Below are 23,066 nucleotides of genomic sequence, written 5' to 3' on the forward strand. Positions count from 1 at the left end.
GGGTCCCCTCCAGAACTGTGCACGGCCTGGACCAGGACAGCAAGCGAGAGGCGGGACCCTGAGCTCTCCTTTGCAAAAGGGCTCTCCTCCGAGGTGGACTTGACCCAGCAAAGACACCAGTGAGAGGGCTTGGAGATGCACTTGAAACACATGGTTTGAAAACACTTAGGGCCGTAACGGACTCCCATCATCAGTATTTTACACAAAGGTCCTAAACCAAAAATAGCACGAAGTCCCTGAAGAGCAGTCCTGCTGGCCATCACCCGGGCCCGCTCTGAGCCGTGCAGCTGACAGCACATGAGTACAAACTGGTTTTTCCCAAGTGGGGACGCAGGCAGAGAAGCCTGGATCGCACCAGTACAGGGACTACCACCCCCAACTCCCAACAGCAGGTTTGAAATCAGGCTCTTATCAATGGGGCTCATTTCAAAATTCACACATCACACCAGTATGTCTGGGAAACAAAACAATGTTCTTGGAATAAACCAGAACAAACCACTACAGTGACAACAAAGCCTAAAAAGGGGGCCCAAATGAGCCGTTTTTTGGTCTCCGGCCACCTGCTTAGCCCTCGCGTGTCACGTGTGGCTCTGCGAGTCCGCGCTCCCTCCTCAGGGGTCTGCACTAAGACCTGAACTTGAGGCACCAGACAGGCGCTGCTTTGTGCAACCATTTCTCCACCCCCACCAACCACCTCCCAGGTTCCGGACGAAGTAGAGGACGTCAAACGGGGCTGTAGCATGTACCGTGCCACCTCCGGAACAAGACTCTCCCGTTCAGGTGACCCTGGAGCCCATCCCCAATCCCCGGGGGCTAAGAGCAGCCCGACTCACCGGCCGTCCACGTCGTAGGGCCTCCGCACGGCCGGCCGCCGCTCCTGCTCGTAGCGCAGCTCCTGCTGGCGCCGCAGCTCCTCGCGCTCGCGGTGGATGCGCTCCTGCTCCCGCCGGCGCTCGTGCTCCACGTGCATGCGCTCGCGCTCCAGCCGCTCCCGCTCCATGCGCTCGCGCTCCAGCCGGTGCCGGTGGAAGGCCAGCCGCTCGCGGGCGATCTCCAGCCGCTCCCGCTCCTCCCGCTCCCACTGCGCCTGCATGCGCTGCTCCCACTCGCTGCGCTCACGCACCCTGCGGGACAGCAGCAGCTGCAGGGGCCCCGGGCCACGGAGCTGCAGGACACAGACCACAGCGCCCACCCCGGAGAACGCAGACCCGCCCCGGGGCGCGGCACAAATGCGGGCTCGGGGCTGTGCCTCCTACTATGGGTCTCCAGCTTTGCAGGCCCGCGGACAGGAGGGCAAGGGCAGCGGCGGCCCTGCCATGCCCGCTAGGCCCCGTTCCACGTGGTTCCTGCCCGGCAGGCCATGAGGCCAAGAGGCGTGTGCACGCTGAGGGTCAGCTAGTACGAGCTCAGCCTCGCTCCCTGAATGTTTTTTCTGGAGCTCCACACCTCATTGCACGGAACAGCCCACTAACAACAAGCAACAGAACATACTTTTCACAGCAGCACATCAAGTTGCACCGAAAACCTCTGCTCCCTGACCCGTGAGCTTCAATGAGTCCCCATGAGACGGGGCTAGGGCACTAGCATCGAAACTTCTGGATGCAGCTGTACAAGTTCAGATGAGCTGACCAACAAGCAGGGGCCTGCAGCGGCTGCGTGGGGACCCGCGGCATCCACTGTCACCAGTCTCCCCGCTGGCCCCTGTGCGTGTGGTGGCGAGGAGCTGGGGGCGACGGCTGCCAGCTGTCCTCCCACAAGCCCTGGCCACCCACTTACAAATCCGGTCTATACCTGCAGAAATGCATACTCTGGCCTCACTGTGCTTGTGGTTTGGACCAAAACAGCTACTCCTCTCATATGCACTCCTGATGCCCAGCGAGGCGGAGCCCACGGCACGACCAGCGGCACCTGGCCTGTCCTGTCGGCAACTCTCTCCTGTCCGCTCTCCGGTCATGTTACCGTTGCCTTATTGCACGGATTTCAAACTGCATTTGTTCCCATCGCTCATGTACAGAAGTCACGTTTGCATTCGGTCAACTTCTCCTCTGTGACATTCTGAGCTGTCCAACCCTAACTCCTGAAATCGCTCACGTACACTTTCTGCGAACGCAGACGTTATGTTTCACGTTCACGTTCAGTCACCAGTGTATGGGGAGGGTTTTGTCACGGGCGTGAGCGGGAGACCCAAAGTGCTGTGTAAAGAGCAGCCAAGTGATCTGAAGCTACTCAGGCTCTAGTCTATCCTGTCACGTTCGCAGATTACACCCCCACACGCGCATGGGTCAGGTCTGCAGCTCTATCTGCCAGTTACCTCAAGAAGAGTGCCCGCTGACCGCTGCCTTGCCCTTGGAAGCAGGAAGCTGAGTGTGGACTAATTAAAAACAATGCTTTACCCCCTTTACTCATTCTTACTCTGCCAATAGCACTAATGATTATTTTAGACTATGAAGTTTAGGGGTACCTGGGGGGGCTCAGTCAGTGGAGCGTCTGAGTCTTGGTCTCAGGTCATGATCTCTGGGTCATGACATCCAGCCCCATTTAGGGCTCTGCACTCAACAGGGAGTCTGTCTGATAGTCTCGCTCTCCCCCTCTGCTCCCCACCTGCCCCCTAAAATAAATCTTAAAAAAAAAAAAAAAAAAAAGGTTTCTTGATAGGCAAAATTAACTGTTGTAACTCTCTCCCTACATAGGCACCACTGTTCCTTTTTCCCTTTCCACAGCTTCCGGAGTACATTTGGAATGTTTGCTAACTAGCACTACTATACCAGGAAGGCATTCCAGCTCCCTACTATTACCTTCCATAATCTTTAATAAAGAGATGGGCAGGGGCGCCTGGGGGACTCAGTCATTAAGCTGCTGCCTTCAGATCAGGTCATGATCTCAGGGTCCTGGGATCGAGTCCCACATCAGGCTCCCTGCTCAGCAGGAAGCCTGCTTCTCCCTCTGCCCACTCCCCCTGCTTGTTTCCCTCTCTCACTGTCAAATAAATAAAATCTTTAAAAAAGAGAGAGAGAGGGGAGCTCAGCGGGTTAAGCCTTTGCCTTCAGCTCAGGTCATGGTCTCGGGGTCCTGGGATCGAGCCCTGTGCTGGGCTCTCTGCTCAGCAGGGAGCCTGCTTCCCCCCTCTCTGCCTACTTGTGCTCCGTCAAATAAATAAATAAATCTTTAAAAAAAAAGAGAGATGGACCTATATGCTTCTCTGAGATAATTGAAAAACAAAAACAAAAACAAAACAAAAAAACCACAGGATGAAAGCCAAAGGAGTCAAGAAGTTTAACGCAATATTCCACAGAGGACTTTGGAAATACCCCCTACGACAGGATTACAACTAGTCCAGAGATACAAGCAAACCAGTAACACTCCTGGACATGGACTCACCTGCGGGACTCAGAGTCTCTTGACTTCCGAGGCTCTTTGACTTTATCAAAGGACACAACTGACCGCTTCTCTCTGCTGGCCGATTTGCGATCCTGGCTCTTGGAAACCTGGTTCACCAAAAACATCCAGAAGTTAAAGCAGAAATGACAACAGAAGAATCAGGCAGGTCCAGGTCCGCGCATCGGACACAAAGGTTGGAAATGAACACTGTGTGTTTAATGTACAACAAAGTAACAAGGCGTTCCCCTCCTAAACACTGTCACGTTGGGGCGCTTGGGTGGCTCAGTGGGTTAAAGCCTCTGCCTTTGGCTCAGGTCATGATCCCAGGGTCCTGGGATAGAGCCCTACATCGGGCTCTCTGCTTAGTGGGGAGCCTGCTTCCCTTCCTCTCTCTCTGCCTGCCTCTCTGCTTACCTGTGATCTGTCAAATAAATAAATAAAATCTTAAAAACAAAACAAAAAAAAAACATCACATATTCCTTCTCATAATTCAAAGAGCCTTATCTCCATGCTCAACTACCCCCAGTACTTTCAACGGGGTCGAAACGGCAGCACTTCCACGCCAAAACTTATTAATGATCGTAACCAATTTTTTTAATACTTTGTCTTCTGCATCTACAATCAATTCCTTACTCTTGTTCTTTTCCTTCCTTAACTAAACAGGCAGTGAGCCCCTGACCACAGCTACTTCGGGCGTACCTGAGGGTTCCTGAGTGATTTTGATGAGATCGTCCCACCTCAGCCCTGGAGCCTGTACTCCCGTTTTGGCCATTTTCCAATTACTTTACGTAAAATAAACGTAAAAGAGCTCACTTGTATTACAGATTTGCGCAAACCCAAGCAGACTAAAACCTTCCGTAACTGCAAGGCTGGCTTGCCAGAGCTTCAACGGTTTGTCACCTCGCACCACGCGGCGGCATGGCCAGCCAGGGGCTGGCACCTGGGAACTTAGTGCCCAGAGTGCCTCCAAGCGAGAGCTCCCTGGAAAGGGCGGTTCACTGGGCCTAGACCATGCAAATGTGCTTTGTGCTGACCACCTGCTCTCAAATCTCAAACAGAAGTTTGGTCTGTACCTGGCAGAACGCCTATGTAACCAGGCCCCAGTAAAAGCCTGGGGTGCTGAGGCTCTAACGGGTGACAGCAGTGCCCCTGTGCCACTGCACTTTCAGCGCTGCGTGAGCCCACGGGCAGAGGAGAGCTCCAGGGAGCCTGCAAGGGTCTCCCGCCCACTCTGCCTGCGTCTCTCTTACTGCACCATTGGAGTCAATCTTCGTTGGGCGTGCCACCACAAGGTAAGCCCAGCAGTCCTTAGAGCGAATCACTGCACGTGGGTGGCCTTGGGGACCCCGGACCCGAATCTATCAAAAATTGAATTTATGGACAACAGCTGCCCAAGACCCTAAGAGCAGGAGGAGTGAAGTGGTTAAGAACCTGAGATGGGTCCTTCTGTGAATTGTGTTCTGTGGAGCATCTCAAGGAGAAAGAGTGTGGGACTGAACCAAAATGGAGGCCGGACTCAGGAGAGGCAGGAAAGGCTGGCTGGGTTGCATGTGAGTTTAGGAACGCACGACGGAGCTGCTGCAACTTCCAGGGGAGGCAACGGAAACAGCCAGACCCGGGCTGATTCGGGGCAGGGAGGACAGGAACCAACCAGTCCCATATTTGAATTTTTTAAGACCAGTGCTCTAACCCTTGATCTACTATGGAACCTTCTCCACCACATGTGAATTTTAAAATCAGCTTTAGGGAAATAAAATAAAAAAATAAAAAAAACCTCTCATCAGAAAAGAGTTAAGTATTTATAAACAAAAACTTTTTAAACTCTTTGCTTTTTAGCATATCAAGCTGTCTACATTTTGAAAAGGTATACCACCTTCCTCTTAAATGAAGTTCAAGAACTGCCTAAACTCTACAGAAACGTAAATGAAAGAAATGCGAAATGAGAAAATACTATGCCCTCCTTAGAAAATTAGTACTCACCCTCTCTTTGGATCCTGATGTTTTGACACTAATAACAGGCACGCCTTTCGATTTATCCATCACCACGGTCCGCTCCGTTCCTCGACTTCCTACAGGAGGAAAGGAGTTGTGTGACGTAAGAAACAAGAAACACTCAGATTAGCAAAAAGTAATCAACTCTATGGCAAAGAAATCCAGTCCGTGCTGTTGCCTGACTACAGCAAACCACAAACCACACCAACCAGAAAGAGAAAAAACACAGGTGGTATCTCGGGGGACAACACCTGATTTCGTAGTCCGGGATCGCTCTGACGGGCCAGGTTTCTGATCGTCTTGATCTTTACTCTTTTCCCCGCCTCCGTCTTCGCTCTTCTTAACATCCTCCTTCCGATCAGCTTTATCTTCCCTCTTAAGGTTCGCAGACCTAGAAGTACCGGCCCAGGACACACAAGCGTGTTATGTCCCGTACTCAAGAAGCGAAGTGAAGCAGCCCTTGGCCCTTGGGACCCTTGGCCCGAGCACCACAGGAGGATGCCTGGACCGGCACGAAGCGACAGTGAACAACAGGAAGTCCCCCCTGCTCTCCCCAAGCTCCCCTGGCATCGGGCCTGCAGGAAGGACCGTCTCAGCTGCCGCAGGTGAGACCCTTCCCCCAAACCTAAGAAAGGAGGGGGTGAGGAGCCCCGCGCCCCCCCAGCTGTGTAAAACGCGCAGACCGGGAACTACAGAGAAGTCGGCCACAGCTCCCTCGGAGCAGAGCAGTACCTGTCGCTGGTGCTGGACTTCTCCTTTTTCCCCTCACCCTCTCTCTTTTCAGAGGTCTTCTTCCCAGTAGGCTCATTTTTCGCCTGAAAAAGAGAATCAAACCCAAGTATTACCACAGACACGTACACGTTACCTGATATATATTTAAAAGGGTCACATCCCTGGAAGAAAACGACCACTCGCCTTTTCCACTGAGATCATCTTCCCGTGGAGCTCTGTTTTGTGCAGGTGGTTAATGCACTTTGTGGCCTCTTCTGCTGTGGACATTGTAACGAAGCCGTAGCAGCGAGCTCCAGGACTCCGGGCATTTGTCACCACCTTGGCACCCACCACCTCAAAGGAAAGCACACAAAGAAAGCTCAGACAGGAGTCCCCTCCAGCCCCCATGGGAAACGAGCAACGCATCCCAGTTCCCGATGCTTCCCGCGGAACCGAGAGTCCTGGCGACCTCCCTGGGGTGCGGACATCGGGGAGGCCGTGACCTGGTGCTTCACAAGTGGCACCTGACAGCGGGGAAGATGAGGCTATTGCCTCACTGCAACTCCTCGGAGGCTCTGCCCCCGACTTCCGGCCCCTCCTCCTGGGGACCAGGACGGCAGTGCCGAGGAGCGGCACGGAAGTGAGATGCACGGCACGCCGCTGCCAGCAGCCCACCAGCCGCATGCGCAGTGAGGCAGGAAGACAGGCCTGCGGATGGAGCCCGACAGAGGACACGAACTCGGAGTAACCACGAGATGTGGTGCACACGTCCCAGCGCTACAGGCACATCATCACACATGACTCAGTTTTCCTGACGGCCCACAAGCCTATACTCCCATCCCTATTCCTGTATTAGGCCACAGGGAGACTCAGATCCAAGGGAGTTTCTGAAAGGGCTGCTCCCTGACTCAAATACCCAAAGCCTGCAATGTACCCAGGACACTGGAGGCCCCGGGTGACAGGTCCCTGCTGGGAGCACCCACCTGCTGAGGGCCACAGAGAATCATCAAAGGGACGAGCCTCAGGGACTCGCTAGTTACTGCTACAGGCACATCGTATTTAATTTTGCTCATCAGTTCTTGGACATTGATAACCAAAGTAAATACTATTAGTTTTCTCTGCTGTGATCTGTTGAACCCTTAGTACGAATAAAAAGTCTGTGTCTTCGGCTTGCCCCAAAAGCTACATCTGAGACAAGGAGCCCAGGACGACTAGGGAAGCGACCCAGCACAGGTGCTGTGAAACACACAGGGACCCGCCGCAGGCCTCGGGACCAGGGGGAGGCGGCCGCTCTACCCATCACGGCCGCAGCTCACGGCCGAGCAGGGAGGGAGGACAGGCACGCGCTCCAGAGGGCACGTGGCCAGCGCTGGCCCAGCTGTGGGTGAGCGCAGGGGTGTGGAGAGCCACGGGGCAGAGGCACCAACAGCTCGGCTCCGGCTCCACACACCATCTGGAGGAAGCAGCAGCTCTGAGGGCTCCCAGATGTACAGATGCCGTGGGGAAGGGCCAGGCTCATGGCCACACAGCTGCGGCCTCCAGCTCTCCGCCCCAGTCTGGCTCCAAAGGCCCCGTTCACAACCCCCTGCCACAACCTCACTCGTGTTCTGAATCTTCCCAACCCACCCTCTGCTACGACCCCCAAAGCCCTCCCTGAGTTTACAGCCCAAAACCACATAAATGAATTCAGGAAATCCTCTGACTGAAAATGGTGGCCTTCGGCCGGGGAAAAGGAAGAAAAAATACGAAGCTGACGTGGGCTCTGGGACCTTCCACCTCTCTCCCTCTAGCCGTGGACAGACAGATTGTCCACGGCCGTGAGCAAATGTGAGCTTAAAGAATGGCAACGTGCTGTTCAGAGCAGTCACCAGGAGGCCACAATCGTCTGCATGTCAAGGCCAAACTACACTGGCTTCAACATTTTCTTCTCCAGAAGACCCCTGGTCTTACCTTCCCATATTTGCTGAAAAGATTCTTCAAATCTGTCGCTCTGGTAGTAGAAGAAAGTCCACTGACCCAGAAATTTCGACCACAACTGCTCCGACCTATTTCAAAAGAAAAGCCTGGTCAGAAACACCAGACTCACCGGAGCCCGAACCTGGCAGACTGAAGGCATCCCAGACCACACTCTTTCCCACCTCTCCCAGATGCCAGCTGGGGCAGGAGGGCCCGCCCCCTGCCCTCACACAACCCTTGCAAATGCGCACGAGGCCCACCAGGGCTGGGAGCAACGCCACTTACGAGAGTGAGTCGGGGCTTTTAGAGCCATGAGACGTTTGCTCCCTTACAAGTCACCCCAGAGCATTAGGCAGCACACCGGGGCGGCTTCCGAACATAAAGCTGCTGTCGGGATGAACCCAACTCAGATGCTTCTCCTTGTCACAAATACCTTCCCTCCTACATCCTTTGTTTGTATTCTAGGCTGCTAAGGACTCTGAACCGACAAAATGTGTTCTCCATTAGCGATTTTTTAATAAACAGAAACGGTGTTGATAAACCTGATGTGCCAGGTAACCCCAAGGTATCCTGAAACTGGACAAAAGCTTTCCATTTGCAAGTGTCCCTGAGGCTAAGGCATCAGAAAATGGGGGGGGAGGGGCGCGGGACAGTCAGGGTCAGCGACCTGAGAGGGTCACGGTGCTCTAGCGAAAGCAAGAGTCAGCTTCAGATCGGTACCTTAACTCTGAGGACCTGGCCTGCTGCCTACAACCCAGAACCTGCAGACTGAATAGCAGAGGAGCAGAGAAAGGCTTCAGGAGAGGCTGAGGCAAATCTGGGTGAGAAACGCAGTACGCAGTGAATGAGAACCAGAAAGCCCACCGCTGCCAAGGCCAAACGTGGTGCAAGAGACAGACCGCTGTCGCCCCAGTGACCTACCCTTTTCCTCTTTGGAAAGCCTTTTTGTATCCGACTCATCTTCGACAGAACTAGAGACAAAAGATAATGTCACTCCAGAAGGAAGAAGCAGAGACGAAACAAACTCAAAATTATAGAACACGTGCTGAGGTTGCATACCTACCCGAAATTTAGTTCTGAAAAAATGATACCCCGACAAACTGGTATTGGAAATCTGACCTAACCATAAGATTTCAGACCCACAGGAGTTAATTAATTCTGCTGGGCTAAAGATAATTAGGAAGAATTAAAGAAAACAACCATGATAGGTTGAGAAAAGAAAAAAGATTATGTAATCAGTTTAAAATAAACAAAGAGAAATAAAACATGGTTCAGAAGTAAGCTACGACTGCATCAGTCTGGCTGGCCAATTGCAGAAAAAACAGCTTATGTGTGTCATTAAATGACCAATGGAAAGGAGATAGCGTCTGGTCTAAAACTGAGAAAAAACAAACCTCATTTTCTGATCAGCGCCCTCACTGGCTGAGGACTCTTTAGGAGCCGGAGGGACTTCATTACAAGCTTCAAAAGCAAACTTCTTCACGTCTTCTTTGCTATCTCTGGGGTCTGGGCTTGAGGCTTCCGGGGGCGCTTCCGCGGCCTCCTCGCTAGAGGCTTCCGTGCGCTCGGAGGCTTTACTACTCTGCTCAACCGGCTGCTCTAGCCCTACAGGCTCACAGTCCGTCCGCGCGCCACCGCCTGGCTGCTCCACGGGCTCCCTTTTCACTACCGCTAACAGGGTGTCTGCCCTGCTCGCCTGAGCTTGCGCTGTTGACTCGCTGGCCAAATCTAAGTCACCCTCCTCCGGGTGGCCGCTGCCAAAAAGGTCCTCTTCCTCCGCAAGCTTTCTGTCTGGCCCCACGCTACTTGTATCCTGTGCCAAGGGCTGCTCCAGCTCGGAACCTTCTTCTTTTACTGGCTCAGATTTACAAGTTTCCCCCAAAATGTCGAGTATTTTCTCATTTTCTACGGATTTAACAGGAATAGAATGGCACAAGGTTTAATTACCAGGGAAATAAAGCAATCACAAATGCGGAACTGGCACGGCTGCCACACTAACACGAAGAGAACCGCTAGCTACACAGAGATTGGAAAACCCGCGGGTACACAAAGTTACACCGGTTACACTACCTGCGCTCCAACCGACTGCTACAGTAAGCCGCTACGCTACATGGAAGAGAAAAGCATCCCAGAGATTTAACCCCCAAAACCTTCTGGCTGATTCTTGACAGTCTTCATTCTGTCGTCGTTTACATAGGACTCTTCCAAATTTAGCTTCCAAAGTCCAAGGTGCTTAACTCAATGTATCACCATTCACTGAACAGCTCAATTTCCAAATTTCTTTGAATTTCTTTTAACAGAACAGTCCAACATGAAAACCAGAATCTCTTCCGTCGGTGCTCTGAGATATTTGCAGTCCAGAAAGTGAATAGCATTTGTTTGGAATTCTCATGAAGAAACGCTTTCCTCTTCTGGAATCCAGTTATGTCTCAATGTTTTAAAATGCGTCTCCCTACAGCTACCTGCACTGCCTGAATTAAAAACCACAAAGTTAAGACACTGCCCAATATCACAAGATCTGTTTTGTGGGGAGCACAACAATGAGCTCGAGAGAGGCATCATGCAAACTTTCTACATACGTTTAAGTGCCGTTTACGTTTAAAAAGGCATGAGATTGGTTCATCTCAATACATTCTGTGACATGAGAAGCGAGCCACCTTCACAGATCTGGTGATACGGCTGGGTTTCCAATCTCTATGATCCTGGTCTGTTCTGGGTCGTAACCCTTCAGAACAATGTCTACTACAGTAAGGCAACGTTTTAAAATTAAAGAATTTAAATTAGAGAAGGTGGAAAGCTAGAATGGTTCAAACCCCCGCTGGTAAGTTTTTCATTTAACAGTACCTGGCTCCAAGGATGGCTCTTCAATTTCCTGCAACAAAAAACATAAATAAGATTGTGCCAGATGAATGAAACCTACAGCTTTACACCAAAAACTGTAACTAAAAAGGGCATTCTAAAACACGTACTAGGAAACTCACAGACACGACAGGTGGAGAACCTAGTCACATTCAGGACAGAGCCCACACATGACAGTGCACCTGGCCCGCCTCCGCCCGAGCCCCGCCCCACCCCCTCCGCCTGGGCTACTCTCAAGGGACCCAGGACCTGGTCGCTGCTCCTGTTCGTGCTGCCTCGTTTCCCCAGCGCCTGGCAACGTTCTCACTTTCCATGGCAATGACTGTATCACATGCCCTTCTGTCCCCCTAGACTGAACCCTTAAAAGCCAAGAGAGCAGGGTTTTTGTCTACTTGGAGCACGTAACAGAGTGCCTGACATTTACCAGTCATGGTTTTCACTTAATGTAGTTTAACTTCTGAAAATTCGAACGAGTGAGGGAACAGAGGCACAGGCGGTCCGACCCCTGTTCTCACTTCTGGTCCTACCACATCTGCACCGGGTCACCTGAGCACTCTCGAGGATGACACACTACTCCTCCCTTATCTCTTCTACCAGCACTCCCCCTGGGCCACCTCTAATTCCTAAACATTCCTGAAACCCTTCCCAGGAGTCCCTGGCTGGCAATCCAGACCACTGCTGTTCCTTGCCTCCAACGGCACCCGGTCTTACTGTCCCTACGCTGTCTATCTGCCACCATGGTGAGCACATGTTCCCCTCTGGCCTATAGCTTTTGGCAATGGCCCCTCATATCCACTCTCTCCTGACAGGCCCATCTACACCCCTCCTGATCCCCAGCCGAGTCCCACACATCCCCCAGCACCTAGCTCAAGGGACATCTCCTCCCAGAAAGGTTTCTCCCAACGGCTTCAGAGGCCGCCCCCCTACAGAAGAGCCTCTCTCTCACTACGCGGTCCTCAGTGCCCACAGCCCCTCAGCGTGAGGCACTTTACCCTGGAATTCCAGCCACCACTGATGAGCGCGGACTAGGTTCCAGGCACAAATGTAAACGCTTTACATCCACACAGTAATCATCAGCCCTAACGGGTTGGTACTATTAGTACCGTCCTGGCACAGAGTGGCTGGCTAACTGCCTCAGGACACACAGCAGAGCCACATTCCACACCATGGCTGCATGAGTGCGAGTCTCCATCAGCCCAGGTCTCTCCCCAGCCTGCTGGTTTGTACTGCACACAGGGAGGAAGGGCCCCGCGAGGATGGCGACATTCATCTCTGCACGCACGCCTGACACACTGCAGGCATGAACACACGCCTGGGAGGGGGGCAGGCGGTCTGCACCTTCGTGGCTACCGGCCTGTCATTCTGAAAGCCCCGGGAAACTGCTCACTTTCTTCATACGTTCATTCTGTGTATCTTGTTTCTCAGGCAACATACCCTATTCTGGGACTGAACCCCGCAACTAAAGCCGAAGATCGTTCTAGGCAGAATTCTCTCTGTAACTTTCTGCAGAGAGAAACAAAATCTATCCCTACCAGTGTCTGTAAGGGTTTATGTTTTTTCCACTTTAACACAGGAGTCTTGGACCTAGAAAGACTCGAGAAAGTGATAAGACCCAGCTCCCCCTTTCCCTTCAGAGCCAAGAATGGGTGGTGTCGCTCTGCAGCTGGAGAGAGATATTAGCCCTATAGGTGGGCTGGGTTTTCTTGAGGTTTGCAGCTTCCTTGAAGCTGGGATTCTGACTTCCCAGTAACTATCCTTGCCCCTGCCTGGCGGAAGCAAATGCAGATTGCATCTGAAAAAGGGTTCTAATTAAGCAGTACAAGTGAATAAAATATGACAGAAAATACCCCCAGAACCAAAATCAGCAAAACCAGCAAAAATCAGCAAAAGCTGACTGTATTTTCCAATGAAAATCACACAGCTACCCAGGTTAAGTTTCTGTATCTAGGTAAGCTGGCAGAAAAATTAAAAAGGAAACTCAAGACCCACATTTATATAAATCCTACCTGAAAGTTAGTCCACATCTCATTTGTTCTCATCTAAGATTTAATATTTACACAGATGATACAGTCAAGATGATAAAGTCATCAAAAGAAATCTGTGCATTTTCTATGAGACAAATTCCCAAAGGCAGAACCAGACCCCGCACCCCCAAAATTTCACCTTCCCCAGTTGTGATGTCAGCGTTCTGGCCATCCCCACCCTCCTGAATCCTCATCTGGGCCCCATTATTAGTATCTCCTGGGGGGGGAAGTGTCCCCCAACCCCCGCCACCATCTCCCCTTACAAGTCCTTCTGCAGAGAATGCCCCCAGAACAGATCAGACAGGTAGCCTTTCCCCCGGCAATCAAATCAACAAGAACTTCCCCAAACGGGCCCTCCTCTCAGCTGCAGATAAGCCACAGCGCTTGGAGGGGAAGTCAAGATGGTAAGTCCTTTGTGACAGGCCTGTTGTTACCTGGGGCAAGTGGAAGGCAAAGTGTCTGAAGACGCCAAGAGGGCAAACCAACCCTGCAAGGACTTTCACTTGGGAATGCCATACAATGTCTGAAGGCGTTTGCAGAAATGGGAGGCTAACCTGATTCTAAAATTCCTGAGACATACAATTTACCTGTAATATAGTGAAGTCAGATGATGAAGTATCTAAATTGTTTAAAGTTTCTTTGTCCTCTATCTGTAAAATAAACAAAAATACAGTTTGCAATGTCAATATTAGATAACACAACAGTACATCTGTAAGATGAAAAGAAAGAGCGATAAAAACCACTTATGACAAAATTCTAAACACAATGCAGGAATCCAAACAGCATTAGAGACTGACTTTACCTCAATTTAAAGAAATAGTACCTGCAAATAGACTGGGAAGCCCACTATGGTACCACTGAGGGTTTTAAGGTACAATCAAAGAAAGAAAAACAGAGTTTAAGTTGAGCAGAAAAGAGATTAAAATGAGACAGCACGTGACTCTCCCAAGTCGACGGGAACACCAGGTTTGGGGGCTGCTCTTCTGTGAACAACGACCAGAAGCAGACTACTGAATGGATTCTTGGATCTCTGGGGCCACCACCACTTCTCCAAGCCCAAATGCTATTGCTACTGCTACTGAACCCACTGCCCCAGGATGACTCTGGCCCAGACTGAGATGGCATATCTGAGTACTAGCCTCCTAAATTTCCTAGAGTACAGGGACAGGAACACAGAACTACCAAGGCAGGTGGCCCATGGAGGCCCCTCTGTTAGGGAAAAATGAATGGTACGTTGACCTCCTATTCCAAGAGGTGGGCTCTGTCCAAAAAGGTGGGGGTTCGCCAAACACATAAGGGAGGTTCGTAATATTACTTTGTGAGAACCAAAATAATTTGAACTGCTTGCTGTAAAGCCCCAAGGCTGTTGTACTTTAGGGTAAATTATTTTGCAAATATTTTACCAACAATATGTCTGGCTATTATGATTACCTGACTAGGAAACCACCCGTGCACCACTCCTTCCTTGCCCTGATGCAACTGTCTTCAGACAGTCCAGGAGTGCTCACAAGAGCGCAGCACACATGCGTTCAAGACCCCCTCTCCTTTCTCTGTCTACACGAGTGGCAGCACATTCTGTCCCCTGCCCTATTCTCACTTCCCTCTTGAGGACGGTTTAGTTCACATGGACCTACTTCCTTCGTTTACACGGTTACGTAACAGTAATAACTGTACTGCTGGACGGAGGAATATAATCACACAGTAACAACACCGCTATGGTGTTGCTATATGCCAGGCACAGTTCTAAACCAAGGTCAGCAAACTTTTCCTATCAAGGGGCAAGAGAGCGAGTATTTAAGACTCCGCAGGCCAGACGGTCTCTGTCGTGACTACTGTTTGGGAAATCGGCCGCCATGGAGGACTGCCACAAATGGGTATGGGTACGTTCCAATCGCTCACTGGCCAGTCTGAGGACTCTGGATCTAAGCTAGTAATAAATGTTCATCTATTCAATCCTCCCAAAACCTATCATTTTTACAAGTGAGGTCCAGAGAGATTAAGTAATTTGCCCAAGGTCACACAGCAAATCAAGTGTCAGACCTCTAGTGAATGGGCTTAATTCTTAACTTACCCTACTTCCATTAATATAATTTAACCATCACTGGCAGACATGGTAGGATGTTTCCAGGCTTTAATGAGTAAAGGTTATGAATTTTGTTTTTTTGTTTGTTTTTAGATTTTTTATTTATTTATTTGACAGAGGTCACAAGTAGGCAGAGAGGCAGGCAGAGAGAGAGGAAGAAGCAGGCTCCCTGCTGAGCAAAGAGCCCGATGTGGGGCTCGATCCCAGGACCTGGGACCATGACCTGAGCCAAAGGCAGAAGCTTTAACCCACTGAGCCACCCAGGCGCCCCAAGGTATATTTCTAATCAGAGGAGGAAAAAACAGCCTTTAGCAAGAGCAGCTAATAAGGAAGGGTATGCTCTTCCTATAACTGCGTGAGTGTTTCAGGTCCTTTCTAGGAAACCAGAGAATGGAAACTTAGACCAAAGTAAAATTATACACCCTATTTGTATCAAAATGAGATCCACTTCTCAAAATCAAACTCCCCATTCAAAGATGACAGTCCCCTACTTCTCAGGATACTCAGAATCACTTCCAGGAGGAAATGCGAAAATATTCTAAGGCACGGCAGAAGCAGATCCACTAGCAGAGAACAGGGCTACCGTCCCCTGGGGTGCATGGGACACTCACTGCAAGACTGGAGCCACGAAGACAACAAGGTACCTCCCAGCAACCAACACATAAGGATTTCTACTGAGAAGCCCAAGAGCTTCTAATTTTCACAGCCTTTTCAGTCCACCCGACACGCACGCTTCCTCATGGAAAGTAATCTAATAAATAATTTGCACCAAGTGCACACGATGTGGGAGTGAAGCACACAGACTGTGGAATTAGCCCGGGTTTAATTCTCCTTCTCTTCTGAGCTATGTGCTGCCTGGGGAGCCTTCTCTACCTCTTCACTCCCCGATTTCCTCAAGTGGAGAATCGGCAAAATACCACGCACATACGTCCTATTCTTGTTAAAAGGACAGCTGCCTAATGCCTGGCAAACAGAACTCAATAAATACTACCTTTATAACTGTAGTATAATTAGATTTGTTTCTAAAATGAAAAAAAAAAAAAAAAAAACCAACAAAAACACGAATGCTTTAAAAACCACGTCAAAGTGGCGCCTGGGTGGCTCAGGGGGTTAAGCCACTGCCTTGGGCTCAGCTCATGATCTCAGGGTCCTGGGATCGAGTCCCGCGTCGGGCTCTCTGCTCAGCAGGGAGCCTGCTTCCCCCTCTCTCTCTGCCTGCGTCTCTGCCTGTGATCTCTATCAAATAAATAAATAAAATCTTAAAAAAAAAAAAAGAAAAAACACCACGTCAAAGCTTACTTTATGAAAGACTGACTAGGAGGAAGGCACAGATTGGTTCTTCATCAGGAAACTTTCAACCTCTTTCGCTACTTTCAAGGCATGCAAGCCATACCACCACAGACCAAGCTCCTCTAACAGGAAGGTCTCTGACAGCACCCCGAAATGCTTCATGACGACACAGCCCTGGCAAGTTCACCTCGGCGAGCTGAGACACTTCTCAACAAAGTGTTTTCAGAATGGTCGGGATTCTCCGCAGTCCCATGGAACCAGCCCCGAGAGAGCTTGATTCCAAACATAAACCCTATCATCTCTCACGACATTCACGGCGCATCCTAGAGAGACACTGCCGCGTTACCTACAGCGTGTTCTTGAAGCTGCTCAGGAAGCTCTTTCATTTCCCCCTCGACTAGCTCTCGGCTTTCGGACAGGGACTCTGGGAGGTTATCCGCATCGTCGTCGTCTACACAGTCGGCAACGCTGCCGTTGTCGATCTCCGCTTCATCCAATACGCTGATGTCCATCATGTCGATGTCCTGCAAGTTCTCCAAGCTCGTTTCAACATCCTCCTGCAACGAAACAGAACCCAGCCGTCCCGTGACTGCCAGAGTCCGCCCACCAAGCCAATTCACTGACAAGGCTGCACATACCTGTCCGTCCCCAGAATTCTCCTCTAGCCCGTTGTCCTCCACGCCCTCTTCTTCTGGTTTACGCCCTGAAGACAGAACAGTTTACAGAACCTGATCAATGACCTGTACCTTCCAGAAGCAGTAACTTTTACAGGCCCTAAGCATCACGGAATCAGACACCAAAACCTGTAGTACTTCCCAATTTCAGAACAATAATCCTGTAAGCGTAAGCTCGCTCACAGCCCAAGCACAGGAGGTTCTGTTCTCATCAAGTGGGGGGGGGGGGCACGAGTCTAAGGAGCTGGAAATGAGAGCTTAGGGTCAAGGTATGAAGGCCTGGCCTTCGTGTCGAGTAGCTTTGCTTGTGGGAAAAAAAAAATTTTTCATACAGTGTATTGTTTTTTAGTTAAGAAACATGGGGCATATTTTCCAACAGAAACGGATATAAAACAAAATATAACTAAGCAGTAAGAAAAGCCATTCATAATTTTACCACCTAGAGTTAGCCCCCATGTTACCCTGACACCCACAGACATCCGCCTCTATTCTATGTGTAAACATGCACTATGCTTACAAAAATGACACTGTTCCGTCATTCTGTGACCTTCCCAACTATTATGTTACGAATTTATTTCCATATTCTTTCACGGCATTATATAGAGAGAGTGCTGTTGATCTAATTAATACACGTGCACGGAAACTCAAGAAAACGCTTATAAAGAACATCCTGACCATTCTTTTTGCACATAAGCAATTACCATTTTAGAGCATATTTCTAGAAATGGCATTCCTAAGGCAAAGGGTATGTATATTTTTAAGGCTTTTAGTAAAAACAAAGAACCCGCATATTACCAAGATGCCCCAGAGGAAAGCTGCTCCGGTACAGGTCCAACAACGACGAATCAAAGCCCTGATCTTTCGGAATCTCTTTTAAAAACAGCTCTTATTTCTTACCCCTGCCAATGTTCCAGGCAAAAAGGGAAAACTTTTATACCTGAATATATCCTTAGGTTGAGTATTTTTTTGTTTTTCTTGTTCAGGAGGCTAGACTCATTTTCTGTCTCACATTTCAATTTTTAGACAAATTTGACTCCACTGCTTTGAAAAATGAGGAAATCATTTCCCCTTAACTTCCGTCACTCAACCTTTTAGTATTTCTTATGAATAGATTTATTTTAGGACACTCACAATCTGTTCTGAAGATGACAGTTCACCGTGGGCAGGCACATGGGCACACTCCTCGAAATAGCTTTTATGTGGCCATTCGCCTTTATTTTTTTGTATAAATTATGAGGATGAATAAAAAAAGAAATAGGAAAATGTAAATGTTAATAGAAATGTTAGGGCTGTAGAGAAAATGGAGATCACTAGCCATGGTAAGACTGAAAGATTAGGGGAAAAGTGAAGTTTGGGTCTAAGAACAGGCTTGCTACAATTAAACTTACTCTCTGCACCATGAGGAATAAAATCCCATGTATGACATACGAGATCAGGTCTCCAAAGCAGAGGGTTGCGCGGTCACGTGATGTGCTCTGGAGCTACAGCTCCTTATCACAAGGACAGTGCTCAACTTCTTTTGTGACTTAGTCACAAAACGAAAAAACTCACTTCCCTCAACACCTTTTCCCCAAAATGAGCATCAATTTCCCAAGGGCACTAAGGGTTTTTGAGGAATGTAAAGGACATGACACTACCTTGCTTATACTTAAGAATTAAGCTTCTAAGTGTATGAAATGTGTAATATTCAGGGCAAAAAGGGGGGGGGGATAAAAACCCAAACCCAATCATTTATACCAAAATTGAGATGTTTTAAATTTTATGAATAAATAAATAACTCTCTCATGGATAAGAACTTCCTTATTACATGTGTTACCTCATTTTTCTATATTCTTTTTTTTTTTTTTTAAGAGTTTATTCAGTTATTTGACACAGAGAGCGAGCACAAGCAAGGACAGGGGCCCAGGGGGAAGCAGGCTCTCTGCTATGCAGGGACTGAGACTAGGGGCTTGATCTGGGATACTGACCTGAGCCAAAGGCAGATGCCCAACCGACTGAGCTACCCAGGCACCCCTGATTTTTCCATATTCTAATTTCATTCAAGAATATCTTTCAGGAAATCCGAAAGGTTTGTCAGGAATACATTATTTAAAAAATGAGATCATGACACTAACAGCAGAATTCAATACATTATGTGAAACAGCCTTAGTGGCTGGCTGGGAACACCATTGCCATTTTGTAGTATCTATGACAAAACATGCCTCGAGCTTTTTAAAAAAATGTCTGGAACTCAACCCAATGGCCTTTATGTAAAGATATCAGGAAGTTGCACCAGCAGCATTTCCACAGACTTATATCTGATAAAGCTAAAGTCATTCTAAAATATATTTATTGGTTTTTGTCCAGTTCTATCCTAATTACTAGGAAAAATCTAAGTAGGTCACCACAAATTTGCAATCCTTTCTCTCTCCCTTTCACAAGAGAGGCAGCAGGTTTCCAACAAGTAAAATCAGTTTTCCACTTTCACAACCACCTTTGCCCCAAAGGGTAGCACCGATATACTGCAGCCCAAACCCGCTGGGGTGGGGTCGGGGAGCTTTCTCAATTAAGAAAGGGCACAAGGGAATGAGTGCTCTTAAGAACATTTAGTCTTGGGGCGCCTGGGTGGCTCAGTCATTAAGCATCTGTCTTCAGCTCAGGTCATGATCCCAGCATCCTGGGATGGAGCCCCCATCGGGTTCCCTGTTTCTCCCACTCCAGCTCCCCTGTGCTATGTTCCCTCTCTTGCTACCTCTATCAAATAAACATATAAAGCCTTTAAAAAACAAAAACGGGGCACCTGGGTGGCTCAGTGGGTTAAAGCCTTTGCCTTTGGCTCAGGTCGTGATCCTAGGGTTCTGGGATCGAGCCCCACATCGGGCTCTCTGCTCGCTGGGGAGCCTGCTTCCTCCTCTCTCTCTGCCTGCCTCTCCGCCTACTTGTGATCTGTCTGTCAAATAAATAAAATATTTTAAAAAACCAACAAAAAAAAACACTTAGTCTTGAGTACATACAGAAGAAAGCATAACCCTGGCTGGAAAGCTGATCAAGAAGCACTATTTGGGAAAAGGCACCCTACTTTCTAGAAAGAAGAAAAAAATGTGCTTAAGCCAATGCAGAACTGATGAGAATGGAAACCAGAGCTCTCGCGAACAAAGCCAAGCGCTTGCTTCAGCACCAAGGGGAGAAAGGTGGCCCTCAGATCCTTCCTCCAGAGTGTCATCCGCATTCGCAGCCTCCAAATCGGAAGGCACAGCTCTATCTGCCCCGCTCTGGCTTCCCTAACCTGGCCCCAGCCTCCCTGCCTGGGATCCTAGCTCCTCTTGCCCTGCGGAGCTTCTGCCTCGGGGATCATGTCCGAACTCACCAGTGGGACCGCCTCCCCCGACGTCTGCCGGATTCCCCCACAGCACCCCGAGTGGGCAGGTCATTACTTTTAAAACATATTTGATCATAAATACACTGGCGTACCTATGTCCTCATTTTACCATGAGTTTTACTTCCATGGAAGAGTCGTGCTCCTAAGGACCTTCCCGCATGGCATGCGGACCCTCCTGCGTGTTTCACATCATGCCACGCGCGTTCTTCTGTTTGTGGCCCCCGTGCAAAGAGGCTTCAATTCAGCACGTGCAACGGCTGCCCACCTCTCACCCCCTTGCTAGCACGGGACACTGCGAGCAGTGTAAGGTTTCACGAGTGTGAGAGACAAAATGATAATCCTGCTTTTGTGTGCCTTCCTTCACTCTCTCCCGAGAGAACGTTTGTATCACAGTCCATGTTTGTTTCTTCTCTAGTCTGCGAACTGCTTATTCACAATCTCTACTTCGCCCGACCGGACCGCATGTTTGCCTTACTGATGTGTAAGAATACTCGACGTTTCCTGGATATTTGTATTCCACAACGCTGCTTCAAAGTCTGTTGCACTCGGATTATTTATGATGTCTTCTGCTGAGAGAATTAAACCTTTCATGCAGCTGAGTTTATTTGCCTTTTTGTTTTACTTTTAGTGTCCTTTCAGGTCTCCCTCACCAAGGCGACTATAAAAGTACTTTCCTAGCCAGAATGTCTATTTTCCACAAAAGGAGGAAGAACACGTCCTTCCCCACCGTCAGATAGAGCCAACTGCTCCAGCATCATCTACTGAAAAACCCTTAGAGCCACCTTTTATTTATTAATTTGAGAGACAGAGATCATAAGTAGGCAGAGAGGCAGACAGAGAGAGGGGGAAACAGGCTCCCCACTGAGCAGAGAGCCTGATGTGGGGCTTGATCCCAGGACCCGGATATCATGACCTGAGCTGAAGGCAGAAGCTTAACCCACTGAACCACCCAGGCGTCCCTAGAGCCACCTTTAAAAAATATATATATTTTATGGGCGCCTGGATGGCTCAGTGGGTTAAGCCGCTGCCTTCAGCTCGGGTCATGATCTCAGGGTCCTGGAATCGAGTCCCGCATCGGGCTCTCTGCTCGGCGGGGAGCCTGCTTCCCTCTCTCTCTCTCTCTCTGCCTGCCTCTCCATCTACTTGTGATTTCTCTCTGTCAAATAAATAAATAAAATCTTTAAAAAAAAAATAAATAAAAATAAAAAATAAAAAATATATATATTTTAGGGGCGCCTGGGTGGCTCAGTCATTAAGCGTCTGCCTTCAGCTCAGGTCACAATCCCAGGGTTCTGAGATCGAGTCCCGCATCGGGCTCCCTGCTCAGCAGGAAGCCTGCCTCTCCCTCTCCCATTCCCGCTTACTTCTGTTCCCTCTCTTGCTATCCGGCAAATAAATAAAAAATCTTAAAAACCATATATATATAAAGTAGGCTCTATACCCAACATGGGGCTTGAACCCGTGACCCTGAGATGAAGAGCTGCTCGCGTTAACAACTGAGTCAGCCAGGCAACCCCAATGCCAACTTTAAGACGAACAAATCTTCAAACTTCCGACTCTTCTGATAACCTACTAGTAAAATGAGAGCAACTCTATGTCACTGATTATTCAGAATTTCAGTTGTTATGCACTTTCTTTTAAGATCAGCTTGGGGATGATCAATAACTTTCTAGCAAGATCATCACGCCTAAGAAAACCTCAAAATTAGTCATGTCACAGGTCTTAAATATTTCCTTTTACTTTTATTTTGCCATTTAAGAACACTAAACGTGTTTTTTTTTTAATATCCACCCTGCTTCAGTCTCAAGTATGACTGCCACCTCCAAAATCCAAGAGAATCAGTTAGTAAACAATTTTAACTGGCTAGCAAGCTCAGTTGGTACACAGCTCATATTAGCCAGAGCTTTATTTTTTCATGTTTCTGAAGCTGTCACTGGCTAATCTGATTGCTTCACCAGGATTTAATTTCATGAGACTTATTCAGTCCAACAGACCTTACACACCCAGCACTGGCCTACAAGGTACCACTCTCCACAAAGGACAGGGGAGCCTAGAGGAAATGCCTGATTCCCAAGGTGCAGCAGGAAGTACAAGAGATTGGAATGCCCTGTTCTGCCAGAACGTAAGAAGGTGTTCGAAGACGGACAGGGATACGTCAAAAGGACACACAAGTCAGCCTGAAGGGCTCTCACTGGAACAATAAGAACATTAAAATAATCATCACAAAGCTTTATAACTTACTGAAGGAAGTAAGACTCTCTGAGTACACACTGATAAATAGGGAAGAAGGGCGAGTCACCCCTTACAGCAGAAACCAACTAAGAAATGTAGATAGGATAATAAATTTAGAAAATCACCAACAGATAGCAATCAGTGGGTGATAAAACTAGTGGAGGATGAACAAGATATTTAGAGAAGTCTTACAGTTTCTCCCCCAGAGATAAAATTACAAAGGGTAAGAGAGTAACTTTCCAGTGGAGAAACCCGACCAGCAGCACTTTCAGGCAGTACTCAACTGGACAGCATGTGCCTTGCGAGGATATGCCGAGGAACAGAGAGCACAGAGGGAGAGGAATGTGTGTGGTACTGCTGACAAAAGTGTTTCATCTGGACCTAATGAGAGGAGAACAAAATGAATGAATGAACAAATAAATAAACCCCAATTCAGAAACCAGCCTTCAAAACAAATGGTCTGTACGCTTCAAAACCGGCAAGACAGGAACACAACGGAAGTCTCAGAA

The 23,066-nt window shown here is 48.9% G+C and overlaps 1 protein-coding gene across 4 annotated transcripts in view; it reads right to left on the reverse strand.

The window, feature by feature from the left end:
- The window catches only part of SAFB (scaffold attachment factor B), a 36,878-nt gene that overhangs the window by 5,293 nt on the left and 8,519 nt on the right, over positions 1–23,066 (reverse strand). For 2 of the 4 annotated variants that reach the window (XM_045085998.1, XM_045085994.1), the window contains exons 3-15: positions 16,932–16,996; positions 16,644–16,850; positions 13,508–13,570; positions 10,882–10,909; positions 9,432–9,942; positions 8,959–9,008; positions 8,032–8,126; positions 6,286–6,435; positions 6,103–6,185; positions 5,622–5,761; positions 5,359–5,447; positions 3,379–3,485; positions 838–1,124 (exon numbers count right to left, since the gene is read on the reverse strand). In XM_045085998.1, coding sequence (XP_044941933.1) covers positions 838–1,124; positions 3,379–3,485; positions 5,359–5,447; positions 5,622–5,761; positions 6,103–6,185; positions 6,286–6,435; positions 8,032–8,126; positions 8,959–9,008; positions 9,432–9,942; positions 10,882–10,909; positions 13,508–13,570; positions 16,644–16,850; positions 16,932–16,996 — 1,875 coding nt within the window. Of the gene's footprint in view, positions 1–833; positions 1,125–3,378; positions 3,486–5,358; positions 5,448–5,621; positions 5,762–6,102; positions 6,186–6,285; positions 6,436–8,031; positions 8,127–8,958; positions 9,009–9,431; positions 9,943–10,881; positions 10,910–12,902; positions 12,936–13,507; positions 13,571–16,643; positions 16,851–16,931; positions 16,997–23,066 lie in introns of all 4 variants that reach the window. The other 2 variants (XR_006608372.1, XR_006608373.1) reach the window with 2 other exon arrangements.

Source organism: Mustela putorius, unplaced genomic scaffold (assembly GCF_011764305.1).
Source record: "Mustela putorius furo isolate JIRA1106 unplaced genomic scaffold, ASM1176430v1.1 tig00000095_pilon_pilon_pilon, whole genome shotgun sequence".
In the NCBI taxonomy this organism is placed as follows: domain Eukaryota; kingdom Metazoa; phylum Chordata; class Mammalia; order Carnivora; family Mustelidae; genus Mustela; species Mustela putorius.